Source organism: Notamacropus eugenii, chromosome 1 (assembly GCF_028372415.1).
Source record: "Notamacropus eugenii isolate mMacEug1 chromosome 1, mMacEug1.pri_v2, whole genome shotgun sequence".
In the NCBI taxonomy this organism is placed as follows: domain Eukaryota; kingdom Metazoa; phylum Chordata; class Mammalia; order Diprotodontia; family Macropodidae; genus Notamacropus; species Notamacropus eugenii.
The window spans coordinates 175,550,172-175,578,006 of record NC_092872.1 but is presented as its reverse complement, the minus strand read 5'-3'; the positions used below and the strand labels follow the sequence as shown (position 1 = coordinate 175,578,006).

General features: G+C 38.2%; 1 protein-coding gene and 1 long non-coding RNA gene across 3 annotated transcripts in view; one reads left to right on the top strand and one right to left on the bottom strand.

Annotated features, from left to right (window-relative positions):
- The window catches only part of EFL1 (elongation factor like GTPase 1), a 211,715-nt gene that overhangs the window by 164,725 nt on the left and 19,155 nt on the right, over nucleotides 1-27,835 (top strand). Inside the window, exons 17-19 of the mRNA XM_072619362.1 lie at nucleotides 2,375-2,522; nucleotides 8,292-9,271; nucleotides 16,328-16,512. Of these exons, the coding sequence (XP_072475463.1) occupies nucleotides 2,375-2,522; nucleotides 8,292-9,271; nucleotides 16,328-16,512 (1,313 nt within the window). The remainder of the gene's footprint in view (nucleotides 1-2,374; nucleotides 2,523-8,291; nucleotides 9,272-16,327; nucleotides 16,513-27,835) is intronic.
- LOC140510693 (uncharacterized) lies at nucleotides 16,677-27,058 on the bottom strand. 2 transcript variants are annotated; one of them, XR_011969345.1, is made up of 3 exons: nucleotides 26,967-27,058; nucleotides 22,906-24,041; nucleotides 16,677-17,710 (listed from the first exon to the last, which is right to left on the bottom strand). It is a non-coding gene; the product is annotated as an uncharacterized lncRNA (long non-coding RNA). The 2 variants fall into 2 exon arrangements; XR_011969344.1 differs by having other exon boundaries at nucleotides 16,677-24,041.

Below are 27,835 nucleotides of genomic sequence, written 5' to 3'. Positions count from 1 at the left end.
AGTGTTGGCTGTTGGCAAATGGACAGTTATTTCCATGAAAGGATTCATTCTCACCAAGTTCTCTTGTATGGCAGCAGCATTAGCCACAATTTCTCCCTAAAGTCCTCCCTGGAACTCAGAAGTGGCACTTGGTGGTATGACATTGGTCAAAGGCCTCTACAAACTTGGGTGACAGTGGTTTCCATGTTCCCTCTAGGTTTCTGTAGCTTTGCCAGTCTCTTAAGTGTTGTCATTGCCTCTAGATCTTCTGGGAGCTGCATCCTCCTTTCTTGTCCACAGTGGCAGGGTGGGTAAGAATTCTTTGGCCATAATTTGTGGTCAGAGTGGGCCCATTACAACAGAGACCTGGGAAACACAAAATAAAGTACATAATCAGAAAAGTAATCCTGGTTGTTATGTCCTGGGACTTACTACCTGTGTGATGAGGAAACAGCCTTTCTTCCAGTCTCCCAGTTTTGGGAGGATTTCAGGACAGTCATACTTCATTTTTTATGCCTAAATAAACCCCATGAATGATGCGTTGGTTCAGTTTATACTAAATTTTAAGTGTCTACCTGACAGTAAGTAAGCTATTGGAAATCCATGCCTGAAGCTTGGTAGAGAGATTTTGGATGGATGGATAGATAGGAAAGGAATGATAACTAAAATCATGGAGGCTGATATATCAATAGCAGAGAATCAATTCAAAGATAAGTCAAGAGGGGGTTTTTTTTCAAAATTTGGAGGAGGCCATGATTATAAGGTAAGCTGTCACACAGGTAGAGAAAGAACCAGGGGAGGGAAGTATCACACAAGCCAAGGAAAGAAGGAGGACGTAGGAGAAAATCTTAATCTCTGTGCTTTTTAGGCCAGACCTTTTCTAGACCACATGTTGACCCATACCATCTGATTTCTGTTTTTGCTTCATTGCAACATCTTCCTAGCATCTTTACAATTTGAGCTCCTATTTTTGATTCAGCATGTTTTCAGTGGTCTGGCTTCTGATTGTTCTAGGACAGCTTCCAGGAAGGCTCATGTCATCCATTTGTGTGGATTCCTGTTAGTCTCACAAAGTGTTCCTTTTCTGAGTCTCAACTATTTTGCTTTCTCCTAATTACTGATGTCCAGTTTGGGAACTGCCTTAGCCACTGGCCACATCCTACATGTACTGGATCATAGGATCAGAGGAATGTGAGCTGGAAGGAACTTTAGAGCTCAAGTCCACCCCAGTTATTTTGCAGATGAGGAAACTGAGGCCTATAAAGGTTAAGTGACTGGACTGAGACCTCATGTAGTTAAGGAGCAAAACTGGGGTTCAAATTCAGGTCACCTGACTAAATCCTTTGCTCTTCCGACTCCACCATACTCTGCGTATCAAGTTCTTTGAAAACACATTCCTTTATGGAATCTGTAGAATTCTGATGGCTGAGATTTCTGGGTTGATCTCTAGAGTACAAACTTTTGAGGGGCATTATTTGTTTCTTCCAGTTTAAAACAGGAACATAACTATATGTTAATATAAAATACTTTAAAAGTCTGTTTTAGAGGCTGCAGGATCCACACCCTAAGCAATCACTCCAAAACCAGACCAGGATTCCACAGCCCCTTTGTGGGCAAATCCACTCATTTGGCAGACTTCTTGTTACATAAGTAAAAATATGGTTATCTCTAGGAGGGAGATTTTTGCAGGGATAGCCTGACAAGTACTCAGGTACTGCCATGCAAGGAACCTTCCTCTGATGTTACTCTAAGAAAGCTCCAAAATGTTGTTCTGCGTACTATAAGTCCATATAAGAAGAGAGGCGTTTAGAGAGTTCTGTAAGACTAGAGAGATGGTTTTTAAGAAGACAATAGCTAATAACTTTATCAAGATGCTAAAGCTGATGCTTACAGGGCAAGTTTTATGCCCAGAAAAATTCTGATTCTAATATAAGCAATTTTACAGGTGATTTGAGTTTTTCCCTGTTGTAGCAGCTCTGTGATAGTTATTTAGTCTCATCGTTCTTCTAGCTAGATTCCACATTGAATCCTCCTTTGGTTATTATCTGTCTATGTTTCATCTGTATTTTCAAGGGAAATGTCTTTTTTTATATATATATATATATATATATATATATAGCATTTATGTCTATTGAAGAGTTCAAGAGGGTGCTACAAACTAGCTAATGCTGCATGCTTTTATGGGTGCTATGGCCAAAAATGGCTAAAACTGAATTTTAAGTAATAAGTTCACACATAAGTGTAATTTTTGTAGAGGTTTTTATCCCAATGGGTTAAAAAAAATGAGAAACATCAGTATTAACGGATTTCTCTTCTTTCCATTGGGTGTCAGCTGTTTTTAATAGTCCTCTTTTTGCTGTATTTTTTATAAACATTTTCCATTTGGTCTGTCTAGGTGAGATGCCACAGTTGGTTAAAGGAATGAAGCTTTTAAACCAAGCTGATCCATGTGTACAAGTTTTAATTCAGGAGACTGGAGAACATGTGTTAGTTACAGCAGGGGAGATCCATCTCCAACGATGCCTGGATGACTTGAAAGAAAGGTTAGGAGACAAGGGTGGTGGAGTTATATGCCCTATATGTATATATGTGTGTGTCTGTGTGTGTGTGTCTGTGTGTGTGTCTGTGTCTGTGTCTGTGTGTCTGTGTGTGTCTGTGTCTGTGTGCGTGTCTGTGTCTGTGTGTGTGTCTGTGTGTGTGTGTCTGTGTGTGTGTCTGTGTGTGTGTGTCTGTGTGTGTGTGTCTGTGTGTGTGTGTCTGTGTGTGTGTGTAGTTCAGTGGGTTGTTTGAGTGTTACTCAGTTATTGAAATCTATGACTGAGGTTTATCTTTGGTGGATAGTCAAAGTCTGTGCAAGAATTTTGTTGCAACTGGATCATGCATTTAAATTTTAATAACTCTAAAATCACTACCACCAGGAAATGTCACTTAATTCCTGTTTTCTTAAATGCCTTTTATTTTAATATCATTTTTCCACATTAGTCATAAATTGTCATTTAATGGTTTATATAATAATAATAATAATAAATGACTATATCTTGCTTTAAAGTGCTTTTATATACAATGTCAAGATAATGTTTTAATAAAAGAGTTTACTTGTAAATGAAAAAGGAAAATCTTCATACCATTTGATTGTGGTTGTGAACAATTTGCCTGTTTCACCATCTCATTCCATATAGTGTTTGTCTATTTTGAAATCTTCATTTTTGTGTATAAAATTGAATGGCCTATTAGCTAGTGTTGTAAGATAACTTTTGCAGTTTGATTTTTGTCTTCTTTTAGATACCTTTTAATGAAAATATATATATTTTTTCCCTTTGTCTTTTGTGAAAATCATCCTCTGAATCATAGGGAATAGGTTTTAAGTTTTTGTGGCTATCTAGATTAAGAATTTAGAATTTTAGAATCAGAAAGGACCTGTGGCTTAGAGATATCAGAAGGATAGCTGCTGGTCACAGAGAGTTAGGAGTGTGCCCCAGCACTTCTGACTTCTGGTCTTCTGCATTGCATTTCTTTTACCTGCCTTGAGATCACTCGGTTTCTTTGTTAAATTGTCTTACTAATTATGGAAAGGTTCATTACCACTCAAAAAATAAATCACAAAACATAATTTCTTTTAAAAGTGGGTATCAGTAACATTCAGCAATTTTTTTTTACTTGTAGAGTTATTTAGTTTATCAGCTTTAGATAATCTTTGATAGAATAAAAGCTCCATGAGGGCAAACACTTTTTATTTCCTGACTCCTGGTGCAATGCCTGACACAGAGTAGATTCTGAAGCAGTTCTTATAAATGTAAGAGATGATGTATTTCCTTGAACAGGTCCTTTAACATCTCTGCTCCCTAGTTTCTTTACCTGTTTAGCAAGATGACTTCTAAGATTCCTTCCAGCCCTCAAAATCCTGTACTTCTCAGTAGTAATTTGAAATAAATTCTCCCTTCACATTAAAATCAACTTTAATTTTTTTTAATTCTTAAGCCATTAGTTTTCTCTCTTCATGATGTCATGCATCTTTTTTAATGTAGAATCACCCATCAGAAACTCAGTCATCCACTTGTGTCTTAGGTATGTATTCTTTGCATTCAGTGGTGTTTAGGTGCATTTTTTTCCCCTCAGGAGAAAAAAAATTACATTTACAGAAAGAGAAATTGATTTTTTTTCTGAAATGTGGCCTTGACATGGTATTAAAGTATTTATAGAAAACCAGCTCACTTTGAAAACCATTCAGCATGAAAGCTCCTGGAAAAATCAATGCTACAGCATATAAACATCATCAGAAATATAGACTGATGCTGAATGAAGGGAGCCAAGTAATGAAAACAGAGGCTTGTCAGTCATGTTTGGGTTTACGTTCTCAAGCAGTCTTCTCAAGTGCTTTTAGAGTTGCTCCCTGTAGTTTTTGGAGACACCTGTTTCTGGAGGTGATAAAGCTCCATTCTTTCATAGCTCCGATTGTTCTTAATCACATAATTTAGAGCTGGAAGTCATGCCGCTCAGTGCCATAATTTATGAGATGAGGCAGTTGAGCCCCAGAAAGGTAAACTTGACTTTCCCAAGGCCACACAGGTAGAGGTGATAAGTAGAAGAGGCAGGATTTGAATCTGGGCTTCTGACTCCAGTTATACTGCTCAGAGGATTATTTTTAGGAAAAAGAAAGGAAAATAATTATAATGTCATAAAAATTTTAATAGACAAAAATCAGATTGGAAAAATGATTTTATAATCCTAGCTAACATTCCATAACTTTATACACAGAAATGGAGATTTCAAAATACAAAAACATTAGATGGTAGAATAGGTAAATTCCTCATAACAACAATCAAATGATACTAGGATTTTTCCTTCTTTGTTTCACGGAGCTTTCCCTTATTCTGTGACATGGAGCTGCCTTCAGGATACTCACTGAAGTTTACTGAAAGCTAAAGAAATCCTATAGGACACAGATAGGAAAATAAGCCTCTTCCTTCTGCTGCCTGATGGAAGGCAGATGAGAAATACTTAGGTCCTGAGGAGAGGTAGTTAGAAAAAGAAACCCCAGAAAGAGTAATTGGAGAGGCCGTTTGGGCGTATGTAACAGGGTCATTAGCAGCTTAGTTCTTCAAGCCCATGGAATCAAGGTTGAGGTAAGCAAAGGTCATTTATAAAGAAATAGACTAGAATGAACCACAACTAAAATTCCAAAGGGAATGAGAATAGAAACAAGAGAAATGCTGAAGCCCAGGGATGGGGCAAACCCTTGAGCCCAGTACATGTCATCTTAACAAGATGTCACAGTGAGCTTTCACGGCTGGTTTGGTTTTAGGTCTTCGTCTTCATCTTCTCCATGGGGGATGCTTGTCCCTTGGTAGGGACAGAGAGGTGGTAGATTTTCTCTATGAGGAAAAGGTAGTCCAGCAGAAACTAAAGCAAGGAGAGTATGGCCAGAACATCAGCAGAGAGGTGAAGCAGAATAGAGTGGAGAAAAGATCATTAATTTTGGCTGAGACATTACTTTGGGACAGCACTTTCAGTACAGTGATGTTGGCAAGAACCAGCTTCTAAAAGTATGTCAGTAGCATTAACACCTGTCTATTAAATGAGAGGCCTTGTGGTATGGTTCATATAGAGCTGGGTTCCAGCCCCAAACAGAATATACAACTCTAGTGCTCTCAGAAACTCACATTTAAGTCAGCCAAGTTGCGGAAGAAGCACCACCATGCATCATTAAAGGTAGTTTCCTCACTACAGATTCCCTGTACCAGGAAAATCACAGGTCTAGTCTTTGTCCCTGTGTGCAAAAAAACCTCTGTTTCTGACACTGGAGGAGGTACAAAGATAATTTAGATATGATCACATATATAAATATGCTATAGTATGATAACTACTAGAGGCAGGGTCAGATAGTGGTTAGAGATTTGGCTTTGGGACCAGGAAAACCTTAAGTCCTGCCTCTGAAATAAATGTCTAAGGTGTTTGATCCAGCCTGACACAAGCTCTCAGGGTTCTGGGCAGCTCTCTAAGACTACAAATTGCAAAGTGCTGACTTTCTTTAGTAGAGGGATTTTTTTTCTCCCTGAAGCTCCTTATACCAATGAAATCCCAGGTCTATTACTTACCTCTAAAATAACTAAAAGAAATACAACTTTCTATAAAGTAGAAGTGGGGAGATAATCTGTCTTAGATTCCTAGGTAACTTATAATCTTTATTTCATGTTAAACTTTAAACTTAATCTTTTATATTTAATATATATATATATATCAAATTATCTTTAGGCTTTTCTTCACAGAAAGATTTTAATTAATTTAATAATACCTTTTTTAAAAAAAATTGGACCTTATTTCAAAATCTACTTGGTTGCCTAAAACACTTCTATAATCTGAATATACTATAGAAGAAAAGCATATACTTACCCTCAAAAAACTTCCATTTTAAAATAAATGAGATAGGGGCAATGAGGTAGTACAGTGGATAGAGCACTCACTGGCCCTGGAGTCAGGAAGACCAGAATTCAAATCTGTCCTCAGACACTTACTAGCTGTGTGACCCTGGGCAAATCACTTAACCCCAATTTTCTCGGCCCTGCCCCCCAAAAAAAGGAAACTAAAATAAATGAAATAGCCATACAGGTGAACACAAATGATTTAAACAGATATCCCTTTTTCCTAGTTTTCCACGTTTGCTGTGAGAACAGAGTAGACAAGAGGAAACAGGGATCACTTTTGGGACTTTGAATAAATACAAGGAATGTAAGCAATGAAAAATGAAACACAGTCTGGAATAATCAGGGCTAAAATGAAGAAGAACAAAAGCATCAAGTGGCAACTCTTTCCATTGGGAAAGCCCTTTGTATTTCCCTGTTAGAACTCATAGAATGTCAGACCTGGAGAGACTTAGCCTGTTGTCTTTATTTCACAGATGAGGAAACTGAGACCCAAAGGTCTTAGGGTCATGCTGGCATTAACCAAGATTAGGACCCAGGTTTCCTCTCTCTCTTACAGTTCAGTGTTCTTTCCATATCACTACATTACCTCTTTTGTTGGAGGAGAGAGGTAGAGAAAAGTGGCTAAATGATGATGATGGGTAACATTTACATAGTCCCTTAAGGCAACCCTGTGAAGTAAGTGGTATTATTATTCCCATTTTACAGATGAAAAAACTGAGCCTGAGTGAAATTACGTAATTTGCCCAGTGCTACACAACTAGTGTGTGAGGCAGAATTTGAACTCAAGTCTTCCTGACTCTCAAATCCAACACTCCATCCACTGTGCCACCTAGTTGCTTTTGGTATTAATTTAGTGCATTCACATCCTGTGGTTAGCTGACTGCCTTCATAAGAATATTGGGAATTCTATTTTTGAATCTCTTTGGAGGAGTATAATATCACTTTATTTAGTTTTTGGCCAGAGTGCTTCCTGAGGAAATCCAAGAGTGTATTACTGCCACTAGTTGGTATATATTGCTGTTGCTGTTTCTTGGCTAGAAAAACAAAAGTTCCCCACAGCTCACAGGAGCTTAGGAAGTGGTCCTGAAACAGTCGTTTTTCAGTTGACCTAAGCTAACAGCATGATAGAGATTTTCCCCTTCTGTGTTTATGCTGCAATCTGCTTTTGGTCTCATAGTGCCATTAGAAACTAAAGATAATTCCCCATGGAACCCATTTTGTTATATTTAAGATATCTTCCTACATGAAATAATATATACTTCTTAGTAATTGAATGTCATGATTAAAAATGTTTTTACAAATATTTGACCGAGTTACGAGGCTTGGATCTGAGTTCCACTTTTGATGCTGTGTGTGCTTTACTTCCCTGAGCACCATTTCCTTATCTTTACATTGGAGTTGAACCAAAATGATGTCTACTGTCCCTTCCAGTTCTAAGATTCTGTATTCCACTTGGAACTGTTGGATGTTTTCTCCTCACATGTCTTAGTAAATAATTTATTTTGCGTTATTTTTTTTTTAAACATTGTCAAATTTCACTACAATACTTTCCAAGTGAAAACATGTGTAATGTGATAACGAAGTCCAAGCAGGTAACTTTTTATTTTAAAGAATAACACTGTAATGCAGTTCGCATACATGCACAAAAAGAGTTTAGGTCTTTCCCTTGAAGTGTTATTTTTGTTTTCAAAAAGAATTTTATCTTTTTGGCCTGAAATTAAAATGAGTCTTGCATCCTTAATTTATGAAGCAAATTATTATAGAGTTCTGAAAGAAAAAATAACTTCTATTTTTTGACTGGGCCTGGCTCTCACAAGTATATGGTATTTTTTATTGTACCTTTTTCTAGGTCATTATCATCATTGTTGTTTTTATTGATTTTATTTTCAGATTTGCAAAGATTCAAATCAGTGTATCTGAACCAATCATCCCGTTCAGGGAAACAATTACTAAGCCACCAAAAGTTGACATGGTCAATGAAGAAATAGGTAAACAGCAGAAGATTGCAATCATCCACCAAACCAAAGAGGATCAAAGCAAACTCCCTGAGGGAGTCCAGGTTGATGCAGATGGGCTCATCACAATAACCACTCCAAACAAACTCGCCACTCTCAGTGTCCGAGCCCTGCCTCTCCCAGAAGAAGTCACTCAGATCCTTGAAGAAAATAGTGATTTGATTCGTTCTATGGAGCAATTGACTTCTTCTTTAAGTGAGGGGGAAAATACCCAGATGATTCATGAGAAGACTCAGGCTAAGATCCAGGAGTTCAAACAAAAGTTGGAGCAAAACCTACAGGGAAGGAAGTGGAGGAATGTCGTGGACCAGATCTGGTCATTTGGTCCTAGGAAATGTGGACCTAACATATTAGTAAATAGATGCATGGATTTTAAGAGCTCTGTATGGCAGTGCCTGGAGAGCAAATGTATTAAAGACGCAAGTAAATACAGAGATTTTGACAATAGTATCATCAGTGGATTTCAACTGGCAACATTGTCAGGCCCCATGTGTGAAGAACCACTCATGGGTGTCTGTTTTGTTCTAGAAAAATGGGACCTAAGTAAATTCTTGGGTCAGGGAGCAACTGAGAAAGCAGAAGAGGAGCAAGGTGGAGGTGAAACTGCTTCTGAGCAAAGTAGACCTCCGGAGTCACCCACTGACAAGGAACAGTTTCAAGATGACCGCCCAGAGACCTTGGAAAGAAAGAGCAGACATAAAGCAGAGGCATTGCTGGCCGACTGTTACGGCCCTTTCTCTGGTCAGCTGATTGCTACTATGAAAGAAGCTTGCCGCTACGCACTACAAGTGAAACCCCAGCGTCTTATGGCAGCAATGTATACCTGTGACATCATGGCCACTGCAGAAGTACTAGGTAAAGAATGGTGTGTGTGTGTGTGTGTGTGTGTGTGTGTATGCATGAGTGCACAACATACAATGTTTCTGTATCAGCTCTGTCTTCCAGGAAAGAATCAGGAGGACAATGGTGACTTTCAGGAAGAGGGAAGCCAGTCAAGGAGTAAATCAGGCTGGGAGTGACAGTGACACATCTCTGGAGGCTTCATGTAGGTTATTGGAGATAGACTTTTAGCTCAGGACCAGAGATGTGCTTGAGGAAGTCATCAGCATAGAGGTGATGCTTGAACCCATGTTTATATGAGCAAACAAATATGGAATTGGCCATGAAAGAGTCATGTTTTGTCTAAAGAGAAAGGGCATTGGATTTAGGCATCAAAAGACCTAGATTCAAGATTCAAGAGATGACCTCTACATCTGTTTAGCTACATGACTTTGAGTAAATCATTTAACAAACCTCTCTGAGCCTTAATTTTCCTCATCTGTACAATCACAATTATATCTGAGGGATGTTATGAGGATCAAATGAGATGATGTGCATAAAGCCTTTTGTAACCATAAAGTTACATGAATGTGTTATTCATTGTCATTAACCTGAGTGCTTGCATCTTGGAATCGGTCTGGCTTCTGACTCTACCACTTAACTGAAAGGAGTCTCTCCAAGGTGGTCAGTGATTTGCCAAATCCATTGGCTTTTTCTCCATATGGTTTTTGACTTCTCTGAAGCCTTTGACACTGTTGACACCCCCTTTCCTTCTGGACTTTCTCCTCCTTGCTTTTTGGGGACGCCTCTCTCGTACTTCTCTTCCTGCCAGTTTATCTGAATGCTTTCAGATCTACTTTTCATAGATTATTTGTCAAGCTATATGGAACATTATCTCTCCTTTACTATTTGAACATCCCCAGACAGGTCTCATATGTTGAGTATTTTTCAGAATGGTGTTTTGCCATTTCCTTCCTTTGCATTTTTAATTAGTCAGATACAGAATTTATCAGATACTTTGCTTTTAGCAGAATAACATTCATCTGACATCAGAAATCCCCCATCACCACTATATTTTGCCTCTGTCCCAGTCTGAGCATCTGTATTCAGAAGGCATTTCTGACCAAGTGGTCTGTTGTATAACTATACTGTTGCATAACAGTATTATACTTCTCTTTATCTCCGCTTTTCTTCTTATTCAGAAGGTCTCTCTACCTTATGTGCCTTCAAGTTTGTGAATTTCAGTATGAGTTAAAGTCTTATATTATTATATTCTTCTGCCTTAAAAATAAATCAAATGTTAGTTTTGTATAAAATAGTCTCTTCCATTATCATATTCCAGGTATGAGTCCACCTTAACACTTCTCAGTGATTTCTTTGAAATTGTATTTGCCATTTTGTGTTAAAGTTTCAGGTTTATTTTGGTTATTTTATTCAATTTTAATATAAATGGAAAACTATTACAGCTCTGTGGGTTGTCACAGAGATATTAGAAAGCATAGAATTTTTCTAACCAATTTTCCTGTTATTTTCAACTAAGAATTACTAGGTACAACTTCCAAGATGCTGCTTCTTTCTTGGTCAAGTAAATTGTCCTATATAGTATCTTATTTCACGTTTTTATCTGAGTGTTTTTCTCCCTTCCCTCAGAATTCAGCTAAAAGCCCTTTTGATCAGATATTGCCAAATTAATTTTTCCTAGCCCTTTGTCAGGAGCCTATTGTTGTGATATCATAGGCCACAAAACTAAATCCTGCTCTTTGACTTCATCTACATAGTCAGCTGTTCATTCCTGTATTCTTTTTCTTCTAAAGTCATAACTTTGAACTTCAGGAGATGAAAACTTTACCAATTCCTCCAAAATTCTTTAGTTTTCCTACCCAGAATTTCAAAATGTTTTAGGGCTATACTAGAGACCTGCTGATTCACCTTTATGTGAGTCAGCAGTATTGGGTAGTGATTGTTAGGTTTATTTAATCTTTCAGTTAAGTATTCTGTTTTGAACCTGAGCCACACCACGATGAGAGGTTAAAGAGCTGATCTCAGAGTCGGTACGACCCAAGCTGTAGTCACCATAAATTGATTCTTTACCTGGTGCAAGCTCCTTAATCTCTTACTACTCCAGGCACCTTCAGATGTTGCAGAGAAAGTACTGACTTGCGTTAGGAGAGGAAGTTTCTCCTAATTTGTTTCTTGTAAACAAGGGCTTCAACAGTAGTTTATTTTATGTCTGTTAAATTGCTTTTCCCCACTCTTATACAATAGAATTTTCTGAGAAAATAAGTATCTCAAAATAATTAAATACTTCCTCTGGAGAAATATTTTCTGCAGAGTTCATTCAGAGTACGCTTCCCCCAAAAGGGTTAAAACATGAAATCTTGTACACTTCTTAATACTATTTTCACCTCTATTCAGATAGAATTCCTTTTTTTTAACAAATATGCTAACCATAGAAATTTTCTCAAGATATTCAGTCTTGATATAAATGGAGACCCATTGCTACAATTATCAGTCAATCAGTAAATGTTTACTAGTTGACACATGACTTCTCTACCCCCCAAATGTCAAGTGTATGCTTGCCAAAAAAGACTATTTTATGAAAAATCACACAGACAAGCATTCACATTGTGGTCAGAAGAAATAATACAGGGACACTTTCAGAGTCTTTCTTAAGAATTGTGCAATTGATTGTGTGACATGAGAGACACTGGCACAGGACTGCTCAGCATGGCGTGCCCACATCAGAGAAGGTGCTGTGCTCTATGAGCAAGGCAGAATTGAAGTAGCTCAAAAGTAACGTGAGAAGCACCAATTTAGGGACATCTCCGCTGCAGATGTTCATGTGGACTCTCTGTGCCTGTGGTAGAGTATTCCGAGCGTGTATTAGTCTGATCAGCCACAGTGGGACACACTGTAATGTGACTCTCTAGTGTAATGGTGTCATTTTGATCTTCATCGAGAATGAAGGACAACACCAACTATAAAACCCATGCTCAGAGTATCCCACATATTTTTGCATTTCTTCTAATCCCAGCCCTTTGATTTTCAGTGATAAATCTTTTTTTTTTCATCTTTTAATTGTCAACTTTCTGCTCCTATGGAATCCCTTTCTCTTGTCCCTCTTCCCAACAAAGCTAAAAAAAAAGAACCTAGAGGCCACACCCATTTAGTCTTTTGTAAACTTGTTAGGTTTTCAAACAGTCTTATGTTCCGTTAAAGTACAGTTAAACTAAAGCAGTGTCTTCCATATTGAGCTTACCTTACGTGTAGATGGAGTCAAGTGGAGACATCTATTTAAGTTTGTGGGGTATTTTTTGAGAGAAATGCTTATAATGTTGATTTGAAAACAAGCAAACAAAAAAAAACATCAAAACTCTGCTACTCTAGGCAATGTACAGGGAACTGAAAATATTCCCTTACGCAAAACTAGAAATTATATTGGTCTTTACTAATATAGAACTTTATCACATTATGCTGGAAACTTGCTTTAAACATGGATCTTGAAGGTTGTTGCCATAAAACCATGTTGTAAATCACACAGTCTCATAATAGACTCCTAGTCCTTAAATTTAAACTAGGGAATTCTCCAAGCAGAACTTTGCAAAGCCTTCCCTCTCTAATCTCCTTAGTATATGGAACTTGAACATGGCAGGGTCCAATTTATATTTTTGCTGCTGCCAGAAATAAACCCATATTGGATGGGAAGGCAGGGTCAAAATGGATTACTGTGAAAACCTGTGCTTTTAGTTAGTCCCAGTTCCTCTCATGTGAATCTGTGGCATAAAATTAGATGTTTGAAAATCTCAAAAGAGAAGCGTGGAAAGACTTATATAAACTGATGCAAAGTAAAGAGTTAGAAAAACATTATGTGTAATAACTGCAACAATGTAAATGGAAAAAACAGTCATCACAAAACGTTGGAATGTTATAAAGGACACATGTAGTCCTAAAGAAAAAGATATGGGGGACACTCTCCCTGACCCTTTTGCAGAGACTGAGGTCCACAGATATGGAACAGTGCATGCAGTATTAGAGGTTTTCAACGTGTTGTTCACTTTTGCTAACTTTTTTCTTTTTCCCTTTTTCTATAAAAAAATTATTTTATTTAAAATTATTAATTATTTTAGATTTGTAGGAAAAGTGAGGTTATAGGTGATATTAAAACAATGTACAGAATTAATAGGAAATAAGTAAGACAGAAAAGGTACTAGAATTAAGAGGTTTGGGGAAAGGCTTACTATAGAAGATGAGATTTTAGTTGGAATTTAAGAAGCCAAGTAGGAAGAGATGAGGAGGGAGAACATTCTAGGGCTGAGGGACAGCCAGAGAAAGTGCCCAGAACCAAAAGGTGGAAGCAAATCATGCAGCAGCAAGGAAGTCAGTGTTACTGTATCAAAGAGTATACGGCAGAGACGACGGCACAAGAAGATGGGAAAGATAGAGGGGGGGCTAGGTTATGAAGGACATTGGACACCACAGCGAGGATTTTACATTTGATTCTGGAGGCAATAGAAAGTCCCTAGAGTTGAATGACTTGGGGGACAGGGTAAGGTGGTTGGACCTGACTGAGTAGGGAGAGACTTAAGGAGAGCTGCACATCTACCAGCAGCCTATTGCAGTAAGCCAGGTTTGAGGTGGTGAGAACCTGCATTAGAGTGGTGGCAGTGTCAGAGGAGAGAAGGGGGCCTACTTGAGAGTCGTTGCAAAGGTGAAAAAGACAGACCTTGGCAGAAGATTGGATGTTAGGAGATGAAAGAGAAGTGAGAATGACTCCTGGGTTGCAAACTTGAGGAACTGGGAGCTTGATGTCACCTTCTATAGTAATAGGGAAGATAGGCTATGGGAGCTTTGGGGGGAAAGATAATGAATTTACTTTGGATATGCTGAGTTGAAGATGTCCACTAAGGACTTAAGGGAAGTGGACTATATAGAATTGAATCGGCTCAGCAAAGGTTAAATATGGGGAAAAGAGGAAATAGTCTGGGAAAAAATTGAGGGGGCAAGGAATTGGTCACCGTGAGGAGAGGTAGAGTTATGTAAAGGAAGGCAGAAATGTGGAAAGCCAATAGATTATGGTTAGAGAAGAGGATTTCAGAATTGATTAACTTGGAGGTGGTACATTTGTGCATGATAGCAAGATCAAGGGCGTGACTAGGCAACAAGAGCATGTGTGGGTGTGGCAGGATGGAGGAGTAGGTCATGGGAAATGAGTAGGTTGAGGAATTGAGTGGTTAGGAATTTAAGGAAACTAAAGACAAAATGAGTTAAGATGAACCCCCGTGTGAAAGACCTTGTTACAAAGAGTAATCGTAGGGAAGGAGGATCCATAGGATATTCTTGATTGAATAATATGATGAAATGGTGTTTTTTGAAAATCATTCTGTCACTAGTAAAGAATAGATTGAAATTAAGAGAAGCTAGAGATGGGAGTGCTAGTTAGGGCAAAAATGATGAGGGCAGCCTGAGTTAGGAGAATTTCAGGAAGAATGGAGAGAGAAGAGCAACGGATCTGAGGACAATCTTCTTCTCTGAGTTATTGAGAGGACAGTGTTAGTATTGACAGGAACCTGGATTTTTAGGGAAGATAAATTAAATTTGGGGCATATTAATTTTATAGTGAAGGTAGGATATCTGGGTGTGAGTGTCTTGGTAATAGAAGGGCTCGGAGATCAGATCAGCGCTGGATGTAGAAATATGGAAGACATACAAATAATAATTGAAAACACAAAAAATAGACTAGTTAAAGCTTACATCTACCGGAGAGAACCAAAGGACTGAGTCTCGATGAAAGCCTACAGTTAAAGGTTAGCAGAGAGAAAAAGGTAGCATCAGAAATCTTTTGGAAGGGTTAAAGGAAAACACGGTTAATGTAGTTGGTGACCAAGAGGACAAGAGAGGAGAAAGTTTCAAGAAGGGAGGCTGTAGTCAACAGTTTTAACTGGCACAAGGAGTCAAGTAGAATTAGGGCCTAGAAAAAATCGAAGGCAAATTGGCCTACTTGGTAGTAAGGGAGTCATTACTGAACTTCAAAAGAGCATTTTCAGTAGTGTTGGGAATGGAAAATAGATTTCAGGGCGATGAAGAGGGAATAAGCTAACATCCTGGATAGATCATTCCTTTGATAAGGTTTTTGGGTGGTGAGGGACTGGAGGGGGCAACGAGATCAAAAGAAATAATTTCTAAGATAGAGAATATTGCCTGAGCATATTTGAAAGGTAAGAAAAAAGCATTAGAGCTAGAAAAAATGGAAAATATTGAAGAGATTAGTGATAAGTGATAGCAAGGATCTGGAGGAATCATCTACTCTTAGCCTGCCACTCTTTATCCTGTTTGTGGATTAGTTATCTCTCCTTTACTTCTCAGTCCTTTCTACTGTTCCCTGTTCAGTAATTTCATTACCATTACCACCAGGGGGCAGGCAGGGCCAGGAAGACAAAGTGAGGCTAACCTGATTTGTTCTTTGTTGCCAAGTCTCATTAAAAAGTTTTGCAGAAGAGGCCACTAAAACTGAAGTTTTGGCCAAAATCAGTCCTTAGCATTGTGTATGAATTTCACTTATCCCTACACTTTACTATGGACAATAAGCATTGACTACCCTTCTAGGATAAAAATATACTTTCTACATACATACTCATGTATATGAATATACTTTTATTGCTTCCCAAGTAATGAACAGGAAAAGCTTTGACCAGAAAACTTGTTTGATTCCTATGTGACAAGAATTATTAGGGGATGTGAAATAACTCACAAAGTATCAGTTTTCCAGGGCTAATACTCTCATTCTCATACTTTTTAGAAGAGTGGGTTAAAGAAAATTATATAAATAAATATGTTCCTTTTTCTTTGGCTCAGAAAGGTTGGTACACTAGATGTCTCCTGTAAGTAGAACCATGTGGTCAGTATCTCAGGACTGTATCACAGACAAGGTAATGTCATGGAGGCCTTTCAGAAGACATAGATCACAGAAGATGACGTTTGACAAAACTACACATTAGGGCAGATCATTATAGTGGACATTTTCAAGTATGTGTTTCTTTGTGGCTAAAAAGTTGTGACAAGCTCAGCCGGTTAATAAGACTTATGATTTTGTAGGTCGGGTCTATGCTGTGTTGTCAAAGAGAGAAGGTCGAGTGTTGCAGGAGGAAATGAAAGAAGGGACGGACATGTTCATTATCAAAGCTGTGCTTCCAGTAGCGGAAAGTTTTGGATTTGCTGATGAAATAAGGAAGAGGACAAGCGGCCTTGCCAGCCCACAGTTGGTGTTCAGCCATTGGGAGGTAAAAACAAAACAGTTTAATATTTATTCTTTCTCTTTGGGGGCTGGACTTCCTATAGAGGTGCTGTATGAGGGGGAAAGAAGACATTGCTAAGAACAAATTGGCTTATTTCCAATAAGCCAAATGGCAATATATTTTGGTCACATGGAACTTCATGCTGTGTATCATATTTCACTTTAGTTTATTAAGAATTGCTGCACATGGTCATTGACAGTACAAGTAGACATTTCTGCATAAGATCTGTATTGTTAGCCTTTACTTTTCCAGTTATACTACATGCTATTATTATTAAAAAGAAGCTTTTTACAAATCAAATTACAAATTTCAAGCTTCAGAAGAATTCCCCTCTTTATTCACTGGAGGTGATTTTTAGATTTGCATAAGGGAAGTTTAGTTCAATGAAAGAAAGAGTTGGGTGATTTCTGGGAATCAACTAATTTTTCTTTTTTTTGGTTTCAAGGAACTTTTCTTGAAAAGAGAATATTTTTAGCATTTCACTCATAGATGAAAAAGTTTTTAAAAATGTCTCTGGGAAGGGATAGCTGAAAGAAATAGGATGACTCCATACCCTATTCTTTTCTGTCCTGTTGGGCTGATAACTGATTTTCTAGCACAAAAGAATCTTGTAATATAACATCATCAAGGGTCTCTAAAAGGCAAAGGCAGGCAACAAAAATTACTGTATTTATAATTAGCAAACCAACAAGTTTTAGCGTTGAAGAAAAGGGGAAAACATTTTGGGCATTTTTTCTTTGTAAAAAAATGGGCATTAATTTGGATTTTTTTTTAATCCAAGGACAAAAAAGAAAAATGAAACATTTTTCCCCAAAAGAATGCTGATCATTCCATTTTATTAATTTTCGTTATATTATCAATAGAGATCACAAATTCCCAATCCATATTCAACTACTTCATAGTAAATGTAATTCTAGACTCTCTAAAAACATGCTGGTAGAGCTAAACTCAAGCAAGTTATACCGTACTGGAAAGGTTTTAACAACTGTGGTCTGCGAAACTGCATAGCTTCCAGTAGAGAGGCTCATTAGAATAGGCTGGCCACTCCTAATGAAATTTTTGGTTTTGACAGTACATGAAACAAACAAACAAAAAATGCAAAAAAGTATCCATTCCTTAGTGGCCATCTTCCAATTCAGCAGTGATGGTAGTGGAGTACCACAAAAGGGGACAGAATATTATGCTGGAAAAGAAAACAGATGACAAAATGGCAAATGTTAGAGAGGATATGAGAAGATAGGGACATTCGTGCATTTTTCGTGGAGCTCTGAATTGGTTGTCATTCTGTGAAGCAGTTTAGAATTAGGCTTTTCACTAGCTTTATGCTAAATCTTACAAAACCTTTTTCTTTTTAAGGTACTAGGCATATACTTATACTCCAAGGAGGTCAGAGACAGAGGAAAAGGTTGATACAAATATGTAAAAATGTTTATAGCAGCACTTTTCTACAATAGCAAAATACTTGAAAAAAAATTTTTGAAAAAAATCCCATTAATTGAGGGATGATTGAATGAATTATGGCCTGTGAGTTATTTCTGTACCATAAGTAAAAAAGAATTCAGATGAACTTGGGAAAACCTGTATTAGTAAAAGTACAACAAAATAAGTGGATTTATTGTCTTTCAGAAAATAGACTATAAATTTGTAGGTAGCTAGCTAAGAAAAAACATCACATGCTAATTTTCAGCAAGTCATAGCTGTTTTGGGAGACTTGATGCGCCTTATTGTTTAAAGAGGAAAGTAGAAAATTACTGTCTTGTGATTGGAAAGAGACAGTCACCGGCTGCAACTGATATAAATATGTGCTTATGCTAGTATAGTTTCCCTCTTTCCTGCACTGTAAAAGAGGAATAACTCTTAGAAAATGATTGCTAGAGAAAAGATGCTTTCTTTTTCTCTTCTTTACCATCCCCATGCAGTCCTACTTCTGGTAGCTGAGTGAGGAAGAGATTGAAATAGCACATACGTGTGAAAGAAACTGTGGGAATGTGGGACAGTAAGGCCAGGCAGGGAAAGCTCTAGAACTGGCAAAAACAAATGAAGGTATTGTGACTCTTGAGCTGACATCCTTACAATGTATACCAGCTGTGGGAGGAAGCGGAGTGCAAGGGAAAGATTCCAAGTGATAGAGTGTTCTAGCAATTGGTGCATAATACTGTGATCACACTCAGGTGTTTGTTTTGAAGAGTGGCAGACTTGACTGTAGTGCTGACCAGGCTAGCTAGAGGCTGCTCAAATGGTTCCAGTTTAGTTGCCAATAGTAGAAGTATCATAATCTGAGGCAAGTTGAGCCAGGCTTTCTCCCTCCGTCAGGCTGCATACATCTCATACAGCTTCTTCATGGCCTGCTTTATCTGATTATTGTTGGCATTCATGCCTGTGATCAATATCAGGGTGTGAATTCTGTGAAACTTGATGATCACATAGTGATCTTGTTATATCTTTTCCCAGGCTGCTTGGGCTGCTTGTGAAGTCAGACTGTCTTGGGTCTTCATAAGGTGGAGGAGGTTTGGATTTTCTTATTTTTGTGGTTAGGGGCAACCTTTAACGCTTAATTTCTTGGCCTTCAAGACTTTTGACTTTCTTCCAGTACTGGGGAAAATAACTTCCTTCTTTGCCTCAGCACCATCATAAAAGAAGAGCTAGATACAACGTTAAGGAAAAATTTCCCAACACTTAGAGAAGAGTCCAAAATGAATTGAATTTTCAGGTGATGATGTGGGGTCCCACCAGAAGTCTTAAAGCAAAGTCTGGTGGTTAACTTTTTGAGTATATTATAGAAAGAATTGTTTTTCAGGTATAGCTTGCGCTAGATGGCCACTGAGTTACCTTCCAACCGAAAATGTATGATTTTGTAAGTGATAATGGATAACAATTATTATTTTCCATAACAACGGAAAAGGTTCCAGATTAAATGTGTAGATGTGTTTTTTCTTCAGGTATTACTCTGTATGTGTATCTTTCTGTATTGTTAGTATTAAATTGTAAGTTCCTTGAGGCAGGGACTACCTTTTACCTTTCTTTGTACTGCCACAGTTTGGCACAGTGCTTGCCACATAGTAAATAGGGGCTTACTAAATGCTAGTTGGCTGACTTTTTGTTTAACTGTTTTAATAAAGATTGATATTTTTATTTTTAAAAGAGAAGAACTTCTCTGTCCATCACATACTTGCCTCAGGACAAGCCATCAGTGTGGCGCAATGGAAAGGGCACTTGTATGCATAAAAACCCAAGCTTGAGTTCAGACTTTGCCTTTCAACGGCTGTAACATCTTTGGCTAAATCACTCGGCCACTCTGAGGACAAATTCTCTCATTTGCAAAAGAAAGTGATTGTACTAGACATTTATTAAAGTCTTTTCCAACGCTGACAGTTTGTGACTGTGTGTGAGCCCAGAGTTGACAGTACTGGGTGCATGGTCTCTGCACAGTGCCACATTTTAACAGTTTGTGTTCATTTCAGCCAAGTACCGGAGAGGAAATAAAATGGTGCTAGAGTACTGAACTTAAAGTCTCAGCCATATCAGGTGATATGGCAGAGGTTACACTGTTGTTACCTATGATGGATTCATGGTGGGGGAGTGCGGGTCAGGGAGAGAGTTGTTTTAGTATAAAGATAATGATCATCATAGTGGGTTTTTATTGTCTTTGATTTTACATTAAATCCAATCTGTGTAAAAAAGCTTGAAGGAAAATTAGGGTTTAGTGATTAATTTACCTAACATATGTTATGTTTATAATTTGATTTTTATAGCTCCCATTGTGAATAGAACCTGCATTGGTGCTATGAGATACATAAAAGTATAAGAAATTAGAGTACTAGCTTAGTACTAGTCTGCCTAGGGGTAAAGAATATGCCTTTCTTATTTATTGTTCTGTACTTGGAATAGGAAACCTCTTTTTTTCTCTTTTATACCATTGGCGTAGCTATTGAAAGTACTGAGAGATACAATGGAAAAAAATATCACAAGTAACTTGAGCTATTTTTTTCTAATAAAAAATAATATGAGATATTCTACTTCCCTTTTAAAATTAAGAATGTGATCCATAAAGGCTGATTTATTAAACATAGCACACAATTTGAAATATGCTTCATTTCCATAGTCTGTATAGTTAAGGAAACAAGCAAGATAGAGGGAAATTAATATGGAAACAAAAACTTGAAAAAGGAAAGAAAAAACGTGGAAAGGAAGGTAAGTGAGAGAGAGATAACAGAGAAAAGGAGGATGGGGAAGAGGGAATGCCAAAAGACAGAGGGGCAGGGGGTAGGAAGGGGAACAGAGGAAACAGGAAAAATGTCAGAGAGAGAAAAAGCAGCATCTGCCTGCCTGGCTACCTATCACTCTTGGTAATTTTTCTTGATGCCCCAAAGGGGTTCCTTCTATAAAATGAAAAAATAAGAGCACCAACCTCTTAGGACTGCTATGGGGATCAAATGAGAGAGCATATGAGAAGTGCTTAGCCAATCTTGAAGCTCTGTTCAAATGCCAACACTTATCATCATCATCATCATCATTATTAATTCCAAATCCCTCCTTTCCCATCTATGATGCTTTAGTCCAGGTCTTCCTCCCTAGAGTTCTAAATTATATGCATATGTGCACCATGGAAGCCCCACTCCCTCTTTATCAAGAGAAAACATTCCGGTCTAGCTTTCATTTCATGTATGTCCCACCCTCTGGGTCAACCCTGATGACTGTTATGAAGACGGGATTTTATTTTCAAGTTAAAATCCAGCCCATGTTTCCAATGACATTCTAGGCTTGTTGAAATTGTTTTCTATTGAGTATGGTTCCCCTTTTCTCCAGGTTGGTTGCTTTCAAGCAAGGAGGCTTAAGTTTTAGAAACACCCTTCTGATGGGCACCATAACTTCTCCCTGCCCCTGCTGTGGCTTTCATTGGCCCCAGGCAGTTGGACAGAAAATTTTAAAATCTGATTGGCTATCAAGGATAGGTGAAAATTTCTTTCTCAGAAACAAATGCTCAGCTGATGTTGGTAGTACATGACCTTGTCACATGCATACCTACTGCCAAATAGAAAGAATGACAAGAGGGACAACTTTAATCCTGGGGTAGATGACTTACTTTAAATCTGCAACAGGCTTTATAAAATTATGATAGGAATGGCAGTAACTTATTCAGATTAACTCCAGAAAGTACTAATGGAAAAAAGATGGGTCTTACCTAAAACCTTAAAGGTTGCTAGGTTCTGTCTAGTCTAAAGGGGAAGAAAGTTCCGACATTTCATTATTTTCTGATTGCTGCCTGTGAATAACTTTTCTGCTTTCTGTATTTCTAGGTACACTAATCTGATTACTTAAAGAAAGGTATAATGATTCCAGAGGACTCATGATAATACCTACAACCCCCTCAGAGTGCAGATAGAGACTTTTTTTTAATATGGCCAGTACTGGAATTTGTTTTGCTTCACTAAACCTCTTTGTTGTAACAGGGGAGTTGTTTTTCCTACTTTCTCAATAGAGAGGGAGGGAGAAAAAGTAGATTTTCATTGGGAAAAAATGAAATTTAAATTTTTTATAAGGCTAAAATATAAAAGATCTACTTATCCTCCATGACTTTCATCTCAAGTATTGTAACTGTCACATAACCTTCTGTCTGTCTTTAGATCTGTTTCTGGGTAACTCAGCTCCTCCTCTTTTGTCTGCCTTCCCCTCCCCTCCCATTCCTTCTCCCCTCCAATGGAAGGTAAATTTGGATGGCCAGAGGATGCCCAGTTAACTTGGGGTTTACTGGCTAAATTTCTTCCCTTCCTTTCCCAACACCTTAAACCTCCTATACTCTGAAGCCCATAGATGAATATCTGGTCACTGGCTAAGAGAGGGGCATCTAGCCAGTAAAACCCAAGTCAGCTGGGCATCCTCTGACCATCCAAATTCACCTTCCTTTGGAGAGGAGAAGGAAGGAGAGGAGGAGACAGACGGACAGGAGAGGAGGAGCTGAGTTACCCAGCTAGCTGGGTCCCTAATTCAGGCAGCTGTATCTACTCACAGATTGTTGTGTTTGTCCTTCGTTGCCAAAGAAGACCATGCCATCAGAGAAATGATGGCATGACTTGCACTTGACTTTGTTTTGAGTGAGGGAGGGCTGTGCAGGTCACCAGCCTCACTTCTCCTCTAGGGCCCTCAAATCCAGTGACCAGATATTCATCAGGATGACTGCAGATGACCCAGGGAAGCAGTGGGAGACTTTGGGCCCTTTAGGCCAAGGTCTATTCAGAAACTCACTTAGGGTGAGGCAATGCCCATTCAGTGAGTAGGCCTGTTTAAGAAGTAGCCAGGGGATGGCCCCTTTAAAGAGGCCAAGAAAAATGTCTACATCAGATTGGGAGGGAAACAGCAACAGTTATTATGGATACTCACTCTGAAGCCAGGAGGGTCCAGGAAACAGCCCTCTTGTGGAGCTTGGGCAGGAGCCTAGAGTGGTCCAGTCCATGTAAATCTGCATAAAATGCTTTGCAAACCTTAAAGTGCTGTTGTTGTTGCCCAGCCAATTTTAGTTGTGTTCGACTCTTCATTTGGAGTTTTCTTGGCAAAAACACCGGAGGGGTTTGCCATTTCCTTCTTCAGCTCACTTTACAGATGAGTAACTGAGGCAAATATTGTTAAGTGATTTGGCCAGGGTCACACAGCGAATAAGTATGTGAGGCCAGATTTGAATTCACGGAGAGAAGTGTTCCTGACTCTAACCACTGTGCCGCCCAGCTGTCCTATAAAGTGCTATAGAAGTGCTAGTTGTTGATGATGATGATGATGCTTAGAGCAGTGTGTTATGTACTCTAAATGTACCTCTCAAGTTTCAAGTTGTTGCCCCTAATTCTGGTATTCCAGAATTTGAGAAAATAATCATTTTACCCCAGTAATATAAAAATTGGTAAACTTTTTTTTTTTTTTTTAGTATTATGGCTTTATATGTTTAGAGTCATGGTATTTAGAGATGGAAGGACTTACAGGTCACATGATCATAGACAGTAGAACTAGAAGAGGCCTTAGATGTTATAGAATCCAATATCCCCATGATACAGATGAAGAAACTGAGACTCATTAGCAGAATCTCAGCTCAGGTCTTCCTGACTTGCAGTCTAGTGCTTTTTCCACTGCTCCACACTAATAGCAGGTTTTCTGATTCTGCCACTATTTTTCGTTTCTCTCTTTTGTCTAAAGTATTGATTTCAAGGCTCTCTGCACAGGCTTTTTCATATTCCACTCACCATTTTAGTTGTTCTTCCTCCAGCCTTCAGTGGGGAAAGGCAATGTGGTTATAAGTAACTCTTAGACATTTTAAAGCTTTTCTCCTATTAACCTTTTGAAGCATTGCTAACGTAGTGTTCTTTAAAAGCTAATTGTGACCCTGGCATTTACATTACCCTCTGATAATACGTGGATGTGTAACACAGTGGCAAGTCAGCAGAGCAAGTCATTGGATGCACTCAAGAGCTTACATATGTTAAAACCAGTGCTCTCTACAGCGTGCCTGTTCACTGCCATCCCAGGGTACTCTGTAAGGAGGAAAAAGATGGAAGTGCAGTTACCACATAGCTTGGGGAAGTATGAGAAGCCTGTTACCTTTCCAAAACATAGAAACATAGTCAACCATTTGATCATCATATTTTCTTACTCCATTCATTTGTAATTCTGGATAATGCCCTCTTCCAAAATGATTTTTTTTAAGACAAATGATTTAACAGTATCAAGAGAAACAACTCAGGGTAGCTTTGCATTTCTTACTGCTTACAAAGAGCAGATTATAAAGAGAAACCAGAGACAAATCCAAGTTTTAGAGAAAATGGGAGTAGGTATACAAATTGATCCTCCCCATGCTTAAATTACATCTGAGGCAGCCTGCAGAATTATGATACACTTTACTTTTGACTGAAAACACTTTACTTTTGGCTGAATAAAATATCCTGTGAAACATACAAAAGTTAAAATGTTTTTTGTATCATTAAAGTCAGAGCCTCTAGATTAAAGGGAAAGTCAGCTGTGGTAGACTCAGAATTCTGCTTATCATACAATCAAGGCATGTGGAAGTGTTTTTGATTTCATTTTCTGGTTATATTAGTAACTGCAAGCAGCTTCAGTGTAACTTTTTAAGATTGCTTCATTTATTGCCAATGGTCAGAACCTGTTCTTCATCTAAACAGAAAGTCAGTCACAAAGAACAGTGCATTGTGATGTCTGAGATGTGCTTACAGGTGCCCCATATGCTGTACTAAGGTTTCTGATGAAGTGTGTGTATTCTTTTATTTCTATTGAGTAAACAATTTACGCATGTTATTTAATTAACACATATATTACTTGATTGATGTTAACATTATGGCAGCTTCATTGTTCCCTTTGATTCACATGAATTTTTTTATTTTTTACGGTAACAGGTGAAAGACTGGGTGGTATAATAGGTAGGGACTTGTCCTCAAAGCCAGGAAGAACAGGTTTCAAATCCCCATCCTGACGTATACCAGTTGTGTGACCCTTAACCTCTTAAACCCTCAGTGCTCAAGGCAATTCTAATTAGGTTACCAAGGAAGTGCTGCCCCATACTGGTGAAGGGAGTTTTCTGTTCTCGGTGTCCCCTGGGACATTTAGATCACAGATCCATTTCTTCCTTAGCAATAATGAGTAAGCATCTTTTGCCCTACTGAAGGGTTCCAAAGACAACAAAAATTTGAGTATCACTGTTCTCCAGTATTATATTGTAAGAACTTAAGAAGAATCTATCCTAAAAAAAATTTTACCAGAGGTTTTTTTTAACTTTACTTTCACTTCCCAATACTTCCCCATTCCTCTCTCTTAACTCCTCATTCTCTCTCTCTCTCTCTCTCTCTCTCTCTCTCTCTCTCTCTCTCTCTCTCTCTCTCTCTCTCTCTCTCTTTCTCTCTCTGTCTCTCATTTTAAGGAGAAACAGACTGACACATCAACCATGTGTAGGTGTAGCATCCTATATCTCTAGTCTGATGTTCCTCCATCAAAAGGAGGGAAAATACATTTCATCATCAGTCCTTCAGTCAAGACTGGTCATATTGATCTGAATTCTCATATTTTTTAGTGTTTTCATTCACATTATTGTGATCATTGTACGTATTATTTTCTTGGTTCTATCTTCTTCCTTCTGCATCAGTTCATATCAGTCTTCCCAACAGTTTCTCTATATTCTTCATGTACATGATCTCTTATGATACAAGTCTTTCAGTACATTTGAATATCATAATGTGTTGAGCCATTCCCCAGATAAAGGGCATTTACTCCGTTTCCAGTGTTTTGCTACCACAAAAAAGTTCTGCTGTGATTATTTTAGTATGTATGGGACCTTTCCTTCTGTCTTTAACCTCTTTAGAGTTTATGCTCAGTACTGGGATTTTTCATGTAACTTTTTAGACATGTTGGAAGCATACCCACAAAGCTTGTATTTTACCAAGGTAAATCACAAAATCATAGGATTTAGAGGTAGAAGGGACCATAGGCCATCCAGTGCACATGCATGTGCACACACACACACATTTTACCAGTTAGGAAATTTGAGGTCCAGAGTTCATAAATAATCTGTTCCAAGTCACACAGATGGTAAATAACAAATCTGGGATTCCCACCCACATCCATTAACTCCAAATCCTGTACTTCCCCCACTCTACATTGTTTCTTGGGGTTTCTGCATGGAGAAGAATCCAAGTAACCTTTTTTTGGGGGGGAAGCATATTTAACACTTTAATGAGAGAAAAAAATGTCATGCAGTATAATGTTGAGGGTTTTTTTTTTAACCAACCTCAGGATAGATACATCTACTATAGTTACAATTTATATAATGATAATTGATGTTTCAATTAGTAACTGAGACACTGAGATTCCAAAATGCCTACTAAAAAAATTGGTTACACTTTCAGTAATATTTTTTTCCTATTTCAACTTTTTGAAAATTGTTGATCTGCATGCCATTAAAGTAACTTTGTATTAATCGGAATATCTCATTCTTGACCTTGCTGAATAACAGTTTTTTACAGCTCTGTTGAAATGTGACCATAATTAATGTTCTGATGATCATAATACTTCAAATTAAAGAACAGAAAGCATGCTCAAATTTCAAGCTTCTTCTTTGCACTTTTATGTAACCATAGACATCATAATTAGGAAAAGCACCTTATAAATCATAGAGCTTTAGTCTCACCCCCTTCATGTTACAGGTGAGGAAACTGAAACCTGGAGAGCTGAATCAAACCAACATTTATTAAGCATGTACTGTTTGGCAGACACTGGGCTAAGTCCTGGGAAGTAGGAAAGAAGTGAATCAGCCCCTGCCCTCAAGGAATTGACACTCTAGTGGGAGACACAACATGTAAATATATGCAGGCATAGTCAAAACATATGCACACAAACACATATAAGACACATGTAAAACAAATACAGAGTGTGATAGTATATGTGTCTCTTACCTCCTGGTTATATAGGTTGGATTAGCTTTTCCTGGGGCCCCACTCCACTCAGGATAGATGGGTTTTTCCTTACAAGATTTTAAAAGCAACCTTGAGACTTAATTAGCCCAGGAAACTAAAGCTAGAAATATTGACATAATAACTTCCTGGTTACCTAAGTACAAACCCAACACACCAGGAATTATGAGCTCCTCTCAGCCTGTACACATGCCTCTGACCATGCAGCATCATGGCAAGTACAGAATCAGGGAAGCTGTGCCCAAATGAATCAATGCTTTGTCTTTGCTTAATACCCTTTCTTGCTATAAATACATAAACCTCCTTTTGTTAACTGCTAAATCTGGGATTCTTAATCTTTTTTTTCATGGCTGTTTGGTGAAGCCCATGAACCCCTTCTAAAAATAATGTTTTTGAATTCGTAAAAGTAAATGCTACATTTCATATAGCGTGGAGTGAAAATGAAGATGTAATTTTCCTCCCATCCAAGTTCAGGGAGTCCCTAAAATCTAAGAACCCTTGTCAGTGTCTATCTCATTTCCTAACCTAAATTAGTCAGGCCAGACCAAGTGAGTTCTAGCCTACAAAAACAAGGTAACCTTGGAAGTGAAGGTGCTAGCACCTGGAGGAATCAGGAAGCTTCATGCGAAAGATGCTGCTTGAACTGAGATTTGAAGGAAACTAGGGATTCTAAGAGGCTGAAGTAAGGAAGGATTGAATTCCAAGATGGACGATAAGGGGAGGTGGGGAGCTAATACAGAGACCTCGAGACGAGATGGCATGTTAACGTGTGAGTCACTGAATTACTAGATACTGCAGAGAGCTTAAGAAGGTTGAGGATTGAGAAGAGGCCATTAGATTTGGCAGTTAAG